Source organism: Bubalus kerabau, chromosome X (genome assembly GCF_029407905.1).
Source record: "Bubalus kerabau isolate K-KA32 ecotype Philippines breed swamp buffalo chromosome X, PCC_UOA_SB_1v2, whole genome shotgun sequence".
Classification (NCBI taxonomy): domain Eukaryota; kingdom Metazoa; phylum Chordata; class Mammalia; order Artiodactyla; family Bovidae; genus Bubalus; species Bubalus kerabau.
This window is the reverse complement of record NC_073647.1, coordinates 12215548-12227610: the sequence shown is the minus strand read 5'-3', so window position 1 is coordinate 12227610 and position 12063 is coordinate 12215548. Positions and strand designations below refer to the sequence as shown.

The following is a 12063-nucleotide window of genomic DNA, read 5'->3' as shown; positions in this document are numbered from 1 at the left end:
TATTTTAGAGTAGGGAAATGATGTTAAAACAAAAAGCAAAGTCAAGCGATTTTCTTATTTGAGTTCAAAATGAGTCATGAAGCAGCGGAGACAACTCACAACATCAACAATGCATTTGGCCCAGGACAGCAAATGAACATACAGTGCAGTGGTAGTTCAAGAAGTTTTGCAAAAACAAGAGCCTAGAAGATGAGGAGCGCGGTGGCCGGCCTTCAGAAGTTGACAACAACCAACTGAGAGCCATCATCGAAGCTGATCCTCTTACAACTACTCAGGAAGCAGCCCAACAACTCAACGTCGACCATTCTATGGTCATTTGGCATTTAAAGCAAACTGGAAAGGTGAAACAGCTTGACAAGTGGGTGCCTCACGAGCTAACTGAAAATCAAAAAAACCATCGTTTTGAAGTGTCTATTGTCTTCTCTTATTCTACACAACAACAACAAACCAATTCTTGATCAGATTGTGACATGCAATGAAAAGTGGATATATGAGACAAACAGCGACAACCAGCTCAGTGGCTGGACTGAGACACTCGGAAGCACTTCTGAAAGCCAAACTTGCACCAAAAAAAAAGGTCATAGTCACTGTTTGGTGGTATGTGGCCAGTCTGATCCACTACAGCTTTCTGAATCCTGGCAAAATCATTACATCTGAGAAGTATGCTCAGCAATTGATGAGATGCACTGAAAACTGCACTGCCTGTAACCGGCACTGATCAACAGAAAGGGCCCAATTCTTCTCCATGACAATGCCTTGACCCCACGTCACACAATCAACACTTCAAAAATTCAACGCATAAAAAAAAATTTGAATGAATTGGGCTATGAAGTTTTGTCTCATCCACCATATTCGCCTGACCTCTTGCCAACTGACTACCAAGCATCTCGATTTTTGGCAGGGAAAACGCTTCCACAACCAGCAGGAGGCAGAAAATGCTTTCCAAGAGTTCGTCAAATCCCAAAGCATGGATTTTTATGCTACAGGAATAAACAAACTTATTTCTCATTGGCAAAAATGTGTTGACTCTAATGGCTCCTATTTTGATTAATATTATGTTTGAGCCTAGTTATAATGATTTAAATTCATGGTTCAAATCCGCAATTACTTTTTCACCAACCTAATATTAAGTCAATGAATATTATCATAGTTACTTTCATAACTTATTCATTGCTAATGGCATGTATTTCATGAGCAGTTTCCAAATTTATTGATTTCCATATAGAAACTAACAGTCTGTTAACATTTAAAAGAAAAGTTACTGTCAAGTGAAGTTGCTCAGTCATGTCCGACTCTTTGCGATCCCATGGACTGTAGCCTGCCAGGCTCCTCCATCCATGAGATTTTCCAGGCAAGAATACTGGAGTGGGTTGCCATTTCCTTCTCCCGGGGATCTTCCCGATCCACGGATTGAATCCGGGTCTCCTGCATTACAGGAAGACCAGACTCTACTGTCTAAGCCACCAGGGAATCCCCAAAGTTACTGTATGTGGCATTTAAATCACACACTGCACATGATTTTTTTTTCTTATTTAAGATTTTACATAACTACCAGAGATAACAGGATAACCACGCCCCTACATGACTAACAAAACTGACTTTAATCTAGAATACCTATGTCTAAAAGTTTAAAACTTGCAAAGTGACTTCAAAAACCACCAGTTTAAAAAAAAAAATTTAACAAGTATCATGCCAAATAAGTTTCAAAGTTATTTGAATGCTTCTATTATTTCAATTATTATTGAAATAATATGTATTATTCTATTCTATTATTCTATTATTTCAAAGTTATTAATACTTCTATCACATAGGAAACTATTCCAAAGAAGAATTAACTGGGTTTTGATAAGTGTATTACATATTCTGTAAAATCAAAGGCTTAAAAATTTTACATTTATAATTAGATTTTACTTGAAAAAGGATTACAGGAAAATTATCATGCCGTATTTAGTCACGTTCTGTTAGTACAATCAGTAATATCCTTTCTACTACTACTTAAAAGTTAAAGAATCTCACATATATTTATGATGCTTGTGAATAACCTACTGTCAATCTAAGCAGATTTTCAGAGCTTAAGAAACTTTAACTATCACAGTGCAACAGATAAAGAAAGGCAGGATACAAAAGGTATTGAGTTACTCAAGGTCACAAGCTGCATAGTAACCAAGTTGAAACTATATTATCTAATTCTCTGACTCCTAAAACATTTTTTACGTTACATCAAGCAGGGGAGTGACACCATTCTGTTGTTTTAAATTAAATCACAAATGCAATTTCTATTAATGACAGTTAATCTAAGACTAGCTGTTTGCAATATTCCAAACACAAATGAACTCAATAAACCCAAAATGCCCATTGATAGAGTGGAGGTATGAAAAAATGTTACTGAAAATGTTAAATATTTTAAGAGATTTCTTTTGCACTACAAAAGTAACTTAACTATTAAAAAATTCAATGGTAACCAAACATAAAAGCAATATAAAAATATCTTGTTATCCACTTTTCAATTTTACCTTCATATACTGCTTGAAGATATCTGCAGCTGTATTCATCTCCACCACAGTATATACAATTAGCTTACAAAATGCTGCAAGTAAATTTCTCCTTTTGTGCAGCGCTTCAATTTTACTGGCTTCATCCTCCTGCTGACCATCTGGGGGAAAAAAGTTTCAAACATTAAGCCATCTGTATAGATATATATAAATAAATAACTTTATTTTTATTTTGGAGAATGTGAAAAATAAAGAAAAAAATTAAATAAAATAAAAATTATAACCACTCAATATCGTCATGAATGACCAGCCCATTTATTCCAATAGAAAAAAATTTTTGATGTCAAATCAGAAGGCTGTTTGATGAGCATGGAACGGGAACAAGTGGGCTGAGTCAAAGGAACTGATGCTTAGCAAAGTCAGGCTAAGCTTGCCTAACATAGAAGCATGTCTAACCCATTGATCTACTTCCCTAATAGAATAGTTTGACAATGAGACCTGCATATTCACTATCTGTTGGGTAAGGTTTTTCTTCCCTAGGGGCAGACAACCTTAGAAATTGTCCTATCCCTTCTAAAGATGACCCCACCTCACCTAGAGCCCAACTTCCATTGACAGATACTTCCTTTATACATATTACAGATATTCAGTTAGACTGGCCGAGAAATCATTCTTTTTAAGGGAACTTCACATATTTCTCCTCTGATTAATTATGTGAGATCTTGATATTTAATTATCAAAGGGATAAAATTATTTCCAAATTCATAGTTGAGAAAGCCAGACTGCAGCTGCCAAGTACTGCCAAAGGATTTTCAATTTGATCCTGTAAATAAAATTGTGATGATGCCTTTTACATAAAAAGCTATGCAAAGAATTTTCCTCTTGACAAATTTTATAAATGAAATTACTTATATCAAAAATATTGTGTATAAAATAAGAACTCTTTCTAAGAAAGTATTTACTTCACCCTGTCTCCGATAATCCTTGATAACTGCTCATTAATAAAAACCAAATGTTGAGACTAGGAATTTAAGACAGACCATCCAAAAAGTTTCTGTTATGAAAACTGCCTATTCCAGAATGCCCAAGTCATTTTCTTAGAAACCTAAAATGTACTGTTTATTCTCATTAAAGAGTACATTGAACATACAAGCTAACTTTTTCTTAATGACTCTCTGATTATAAATGGATTTCTATACAATATTGTTCCAATCATTGTTTGGTACTGCTCTCAAGAACTGGAGGGATATAAGACTTACTCCCCCTACAGACTAAGTTACTTAGATATTAAGAGGTTTTTTTTGAGTCCTTTTGAAAGTTTTCTTCACTTCTTATCGAAAATTAGCTACTTTTTTCTCCTGTAGGGATTAAAGAATGTTAGAGAAGTATCCAACACACTGGGCCTTTCATAGATGTCAGTTGCCATTATTATATGTTGTCAGAGCCTCTAGAAGCATTGCCTATTTTACCCTCCCCTTCTAATCTGATGTGGGCTAACAAATCAAATAACCATGGGTCTACAATATCTGGGGTTAGATGAGTATGAAAAGCAATGGAAACGATCATATGTTGCTGGTGGGAGGATAAAAAAATAAAACTACTTTGGAGAATAATTTGGCAACATGTGGTACAGTTTAAAATGCACACAGACTATATACTCTAGCACTTCCACTCAGGTATACACAAGCACACCTCAGAGATACTGCAGGTTTGATGAGACCACCATGAAGTGAATACCACACTAAGATGAATCACCTGAATTTTTTGGTTTCCCAGTTCATATAAAAGTTATGTTTATACTATACTAAGTCTTACTAAGTATGTAACAGCATTATGTCTAAAACATGTATGTACCTTAATTTAAAAACACTTCATTGCTAAAAAATGCTAATCATTACATAAGCTTTCATGTAAACTGCAATAGTAACAACAAAGATCACTGATCACAAATCACCATGATAAATGGAAAAATTTGAAATGTGCAAAAATTGCCAAAATATGACATAGAAACATGAAGTGAACAAATGTTGTTGGAAAAATGGCATTCACAGACTTACCTGATGCAAAGTTGTCACAAGCCTTCAATTTGTAAAACTACACATTATCTATAAAAGTGCAATAAAAGGAGGTATGCCTGTACACTAGAAAAGCATCTGCACATGTGCTCAGGAGATAATTATAAGAACATTTTTGCAATATTATTTATAATAGAGGAAAAAAATAGAAAAAAACTAGATGTTCATCAATATGAAAATGGATAACATGTGGTTAATTCATATCACACAATATTCAGCAGTCAGGATGAATAAACTATAACCACATGTCAACACTGATAAATTTCAAAAATGATGTTAATTCAAAAAACCAAGATGTAAATTAAATGCTCAACATGATACCATTTATGTGGAAGCCAGCAACAGAAAATAAACTATATATTCTTAAAAGACACATAAACTCCTGGTAAAATAGAATTAAAATGCAGAGGCACAATAAACACCAAATTCAAGATAGCAGTTATTTCTAGGGAAAAACAATAATGGGATTGGGGAGGGATACAAACAAGGGCTTCTTTTTTTTTCTATGCTTTATTCCTTTAAAAAACAAATCTGAAACAAGGCAAAATTTAACAAATGCTGGTGGTTGGTCTATATAAATGTGTTATATTTTATTCTTTTCCACAGAACTAGAATATATTTCATTTTTAAAGTGTAAATAGAAAAACACAGTCCAAGGAGGTAAAGCAGAGTGTAATTCCAGGAATCTCCAGAAAATTCAGGAGTATTGGCAAGCTTATTCTCACTCCTCTTCCCTATGGTCTAAATGAATTTGAGGTAGTCTGCAACTAACAAAAGGGTCATAGACAAAAACTGATTTTATATCAGTGTTTGGAATATACGTTTATTGATAGAAGTTTTAAAAACTCCAACTCATCTTTTAGGATCCATTGCAGATGTTAGCCTGTTTCAATGGTGTTTTGACTCTGACAGAACAGTAAGAACTTTCTCTAAATGTCCATAACATTTTGTACATGTCTCTGCTACTTATCAAGTTACATAATAATAATTTGCTTTTAGAAATGTCTTTTCTACTTGAATTCTTAAAAGACTACATCTCATTTTTTTAAAAAATTCACAGCATCTTAGTATACTGCCTGCTGACTAATAAATATCAAATTAATGTCAAAAATAAAGTATAACTAAACCAAGAGCTGGAAGTGAATAGTGGAAAATTCTAAGTATATAAACTTTAGTACATGGATTTTTGATTATCTGTTTTGCCTATTTTGATTTCTCAATCCTGTTCGAGTTAAGTTTGTGATTCTTGAGAACAAAATATTGATGTTATATATCCTTCGGGCTTAATGTCAAATTAAAAACAAACCCAGAAAGAAGTCACCAAATGTTATGTTTTTCCACGATTTCTTGTTCAAGTAAGGCATGGTGGTGGTGGTGGTGGTGGTTTAGTCACCAAGTCGTGTCCGACTCTTGCGACCCCATAGACTGTAGCCCACCAGGCTCCTCTGTCCAAGGGATTCTCCAGGCAAGAATACTGGAGTGGGTTGCCATTTCCTTCCCCAGGGGATATCCCCCACCCAGGAAACAAACCCCGGTCTCCTGAACTGCAGGCAGATTCTTTACCAACTGACCTATGACAGAAGCCCAAGTAAGGCATCCGTGTATGCAATCAGAGTACAAAGAGTAACAATGCCGAGGCTCTTCTGACTGTTTACCTGTAACATTCTGTATTGCCCCACACTTTAACGGAAAAACGATGCTATGAAAGTATACAACAAAAATGTCACATTAACATTTTTTTTTCTGCTCTAGTTACTTGAATATTGGCATTACTAATGATTAAGGGGAAAGTGAAGTAAATTTTATTGATTACCTACCTACATGCCCAGGCACTACACTAGTCACTTTGCACAATGTAATTAACTCATACAGTTCTGTAGGTAGCTACAAATTAGAAAAACAAAACTCACAACTAGTGAGAAATGATATTTCATTGTCTTTATGTTACAAGGAATGAATACAAAAATGCACTGGAAAATGCACCTGCCTTTCATGTTTAAGAATAAAATATGAAATAGTAGTATAACATTTTACAGTGTTGCTAAATTTGATTTATGGTAGATACACAAATTTAACAAAAAGATGGCAATAAAATTACCTGCACTGTTATTGTCATCATCCTGTTCAATGAAGACATGATCCAGAATAAAGCTGAGCAACTCAGACTGCAATGAAGAATCAGGGGTGTAAACTAATGGCTCTAACATGTCACGCCCTCCTGACATAATCTGATGGCTGAAGATCATCAAAATATCACATAGAATAGTGAAGGCCTATTATAAAAAAAAAGGGGGGGGATAGCATGCCATAAACCGAAGTTTTTCACAAACGGCCACAAATAACTTACATATTTAACATGGAAATAAAATCCAACTCTCTGCATTTGAAACTCAGTAAAGCAATGGCTATTAAGACTTTCCTAAGACTTTAAGAGTGAAATTTTTGCAACAATAACTACTGATATTTGCACTGTGATCTACTAAATGCAAGGTAATTTCACAAATATTCTTTTTAATTTTCAGTAACTTTTAAGTGATTTGTACAATATGTTAATATCATCAAAATATGCAGTCAGAACTCAATCGCATATCTTCTGACTCCAAATCCCACACTAAACCACAATGTCTCATGATATACATTCTCAAATATGAATTAATGTATAAACTTGATACCATTCTTCTCTTCTATGGAAGAAAAACACTTAAGCCAAGAAGATGGATATCTCCTAGAAGATCTCTTAGAAGAGAGATCACAAAATCCTATTGTCAATATGTATGGTGATTAAGTAGAAAACACATAATAACCAAGTATGGGCCTGCGAACTAATCACCACCAGGCAAAGCAGATCTTAATAATAGCTTTGCCTTTTTTGGAACTAACCCCATTTATTTTTTTTTCTCTTATGCTTTTGTCTCTTCTTTTGGTCTCTTCCGCTCATTTTATTACTACAGAAATAATTTATACCAATCAGGATATTTGAGTTTACAAATTTTTGCAACATACACAGTAAGTATACAAAGTCGTAAGCATGGTGACATTTACTAATTAGGTGAACTGGCAGATCTTGTGAGCTAACCAGGACATATCCCTGGAGGCTGTTAGGAAGACTAATAATACACATGTTATTTAATAACCAAATAGGTAATCTTCAAGTCTTAAAAAACTGATTATACATAAAGGAGATTACACACAATAACCAATAAGGAACTATGTGAAATAAGGAATATTAAGCTGAATTTCTTGGTGGCCTATGAAAATATATCAAGTAATATTTCACGTATTAAGTTTGGATCAGTGTCTACTTCATTAAAAGGGCTTCCCAGGTGATGCAGTGGTAAAGAATCCGCCTGCCAATGCAGGAGACACAGGTTCGATCCCTGGGTTGGGAAGATGCCCTGGAGGAGGAAATGGCAATCCCCTCTAGTACTCTTGCCTGTAAAATCCCATGGACAGAGGACCCTGGTGGGCTACAGTCCATGGCGTTGCAGAGAATCAGATATGACTGAGCAACTGAGTGCGCCTACATGTACACACACACACAGATATACTTCATTAAAATCCTATTATAAGATTTTAACTATAAAATAATTTCACTATTGATACCTTCTGAAATTCTGTACCTCTTATCAGAATTGTAGAGAAGAAAATTAAAGTCCCAAGTCCTTTATTGTCACAGTTCAAAACTAAATAGGCTCTCGGTCCCAGGATCAGAATTTATTTTACAGATGGGAAAACTACCCATGGCACTAGGTAACAATGCATTTTCAGAATGAGAAAGTTGGCAGGAATGGAATTAAGAGGGCATATGAGGTGGGAAGGTAACACTTTGAGGACAGGGAAGTGATTAAAATTTTTATTTCAGACAAAGTCCACATAAGAAAAATAACTTTACACAATCAGGACAGGCAGGAATGCCAAGATCTGATAATATTCTCAGAGATAACAAAACCGGATGGACCTTTCCCCTCCCTGAGGCAGACTTGCCATACCTGTTGCTTTCAGGAATAACTTACATAACTGCATACACCTACTGTGTATATATGGGTTTGTTGACCAAGTGTGGCATAAAGAAACAGTAACACAGAATGACTGCAATATGAGACTAATCGATAATGCTCCAAATGGACTTAATATTACTTAATCCATTTTTGAGCATGGGATATACACAGACAAATACAAGATACTTCTAGTTTGCCCAATTTTAGTATTACTTAAATTTTCTATATTAGTTCAAATATTTGTTCAGGGTTGCTTACAAAAGATTGCTATCTATAGTAGTTACTAACCTGTTCTTTAACAGTAGTATTCACATTGGTCAGGTAATGCTGACATATTTGACAGAATACCCTCATCTGTTTCTTTAAACGCAACAAGTCCTCCTTGAAAAAAATTTAACAATAACATTTTAAAATACTGTATTAAAAACTCATTCGGTATTTAAGATATTTTAAATTACATAAAGATCATCACATACTTAATTGTGCTAACTTTTTACATTAGATTTAAATTCTTCCTTAGCATTTATCAAAAAGGAAAACAAAAACCACTTTTAAAATCTCAACAAATTGCACGTTAAAAATACCAAGTACATTAACAGATAAAATCCTAAATGATCTTTAGAATGAGAAAAACCATATATGACTATATATGGCTATCCATATAAATCCACTGCTTCAGAATGTTTAACAGGATTTACACTCCATCCTTGCTTTGTAATTTGATGGCTGGCCAAGTGATGAATGGAATAAATTAAATGATTTTAAAAAAGGGGACAGTATCTTTCATTTGTAGGATACTGATTGTGCTTTTAAAAACAGAGAGAGGCCTAACAAAAATTAGTTTCATGGTATTACTCCATTTAAGGAAAACAAGAACAATATAAGTCTCTAGTAAACCTACACTAAAAGGATGAATCTTTTTCTAGATTTTTTTAAATAAACTTTTTTCTTTTTATAGATATTTACAAATTAATTTAAAATAGAAAAATACTCTATAAAGATCATCCACACTACTTTATTTGAGGCATTACCTTTGCCCATCTCCTGATACTGAATGCCAAACGACAGAATATCAGTACACATTCAGTGTATGTAATAGACAAGTTAAAATAACAGATTTAACTTGGAGATCGCTTTGGTAAAGAAAACTCAACCAAGTTCAGCATAATAGTTTTGCATATAATAACCTTCATTTTTACCCTTTTTGCCCCCCTCTCCTAAACGTATTATCTTTTTCCCATGTTAATTTTTAACTCAATGCTTTTGATTTAGGTGAGCAATCATATCTGCTAATACATAGTCACTGGACCTACTACAAGTTTGATATTGAATTAAATAAAGTTTTTGAGGGTCTGACAAAAAGTACACTATTTTAACAGTACTATATTGTTTTTTGCAAGAGGCAAATATCCATCTGTAGATATAACAGCATCATGTACTTAAAAAGCTCAAAAAATTCTAAAGTTATTCTGTGATTTTATGTAAAACAAACTTATCGAGAGGATTCATTCTTGAGGAAAATAACTACAAACAACTAATTCTACATCTTACAGAAATCACCTAATGTTTATAAAAATGTGCTCAAATAATATTTAAGGCAACATCTACTGCAACAAGTACGATGTTTAAGTTTCTAATTTACAAATGAAGAAGTACTATTTAGTTCAATTACTAAACACTTCAATGATTACAATTATGGATAAAATGTTGAAAGTTCTATGACCTAGTAGCTAAGCACACTGCACTCAACCACAAAGTGATTTTTTATGAATTTGGAACATCAGTAGAGAGATCTGAGTATGAATAAGATGATCCCCAAACAATACCAAGGTATAAGATCTAGGGACAGGTAGCTTGTAATAATTAACTTATGGAACCCAATAGCTGTATCTGTATGTTTTGAAGGTTCTTGGTCATGATTTACAAAATCAGTTCTTCATGCATCCAGAACTTTTGAGAATGATGTGGAAATCCATAAATTATGCCACCTACAAATGTGACTTTTTATTTTAAAACCATTCTCTAAACAAATGTTAAATGTTCTTTCACGGAATGTATATCAAACTACAAATAATTATTTTTAAAAGTATACATGCCTAAATAGAAGATAAGCAAGACTTTACTGAAATAATCGGTCTTATGTTTAAGTTTGCTGAAAACTGAGTAATATTTACTAAAGACGCCACTGAAGCACCACAAACCTTTGTAGAGCTGCTTTCAGTTATCTTTGCAAGCTGCCAAAGGATTACATAGTGAGTACACTGCAATGCGTGAATAACAATCTATAAAGGAACAAAAAGAACACAATTACATTTTAAAAATCACATATCTTCATTCTCAAAGTGAAATATATAACTTGTAAATAAATAAAAACCTGTTCAGGCATGTCTCCATTTTCAATTCCGGTTTTCAATAGTTTGTAATTACAAGCAAACAAATCCCACTTTGAAAGATCATGGGCACTGTAAAAAAAGAATTAGGTTATATTAAAAATTTAAGCTTAATCACATCTGTTCTGGACTTGACTGCTAACAGAATACTGTTAAAGTAAAACACAGTAAACTTCCTAACATGTACCCAAAAGAACAAAAAAATGTGTACTTTAAAAAAGTGTATTAGTTGAATTTTTTTTTTGTTTCTTATATTCAAAGTATGACTCCAAACACTTTTTTCCCAAAAGCACAAGAAACCCAGCAAAAATTATGACATTATTATAATCCCAAAACATGCAAGTTGGTTCTGATTTTGATAGTTTTAAAAAATCAGAAACTTTAAGATTCAACTTACTTATGAAAAGCAGTGATTCGCTTCAATGTTGACAATACCTGATATGCATCATCTTCATCAGGTTCTTCGCCCTATAAATGTTAATTATACCATATTAAACATTAATAATTACAAAAGTGAAAAATCTTAAGCTATTACATTTATGATACCAAAAAAGAAAGAATAACATAAACGATCACAGTAATATCTTTTTCGACCCATCTCCCAGAATAATGAAAATAAAAACAAAAATAAACAAAGAAGACCTATTTAAACTCAAAAGCTTTTGCGTAGCACTGTTCATGTATTCTTTACCTTTATATGTTGATTATATATGAATGTTGTGTCAGTCACAAACTTGGTAGAAAATTGAATTCAAATAAAGATGGTTCAAACAAAAAAAAAAAAGAAAACAATAAACAAAACACCACCCACAGACTGGAGAAAATATTTGCAAATAATGTGATCAACAAGGAGTTAGTCTCCAAAATTACAAACAGCTCATGATGTTTAACATCATCAAAACAAACAACTGAATCAAAAAACAGGCAGAAGAACTAAATAGACATTTCTCCAAAGAAGACATACAGATGGCCAAGAGGCACATGAAAAGACTTTCAACATTGTTAATTATTAAGAGGAACACAAATCAAAACTATAATGAGGTATCACTTCACCTCAGTCAAAATGGCTACCAATAAAAAATCTATAAACAATAAATGCTGAAGAGGG

The 12063-nt window shown here is 33.4% G+C and overlaps 1 protein-coding gene across 12 annotated transcripts in view; it reads right to left on the bottom strand.

The window, feature by feature from the left end:
• Positions 1-12063, bottom strand: part of STAG2 (STAG2 cohesin complex component) — a 130670-nt gene that overhangs the window by 22761 nt on the left and 95846 nt on the right. For 11 of the 12 annotated variants that reach the window (XM_055564022.1, XM_055564016.1, XM_055564017.1 and 8 more), the window contains 6 exons: positions 11353-11423; positions 10940-11027; positions 10767-10847; positions 8854-8946; positions 6666-6840; positions 2514-2653 (listed from right to left, as the gene is read on the bottom strand). In XM_055564022.1, coding sequence (XP_055419997.1) covers positions 2514-2653; positions 6666-6840; positions 8854-8946; positions 10767-10847; positions 10940-11027; positions 11353-11423 — 648 coding nt within the window. The remainder of the gene's footprint in view (positions 1-2513; positions 2654-6665; positions 6841-8853; positions 8947-10766; positions 10848-10939; positions 11028-11352; positions 11424-12063) is intronic. The other variant, XM_055564025.1, reaches the window with a different exon arrangement.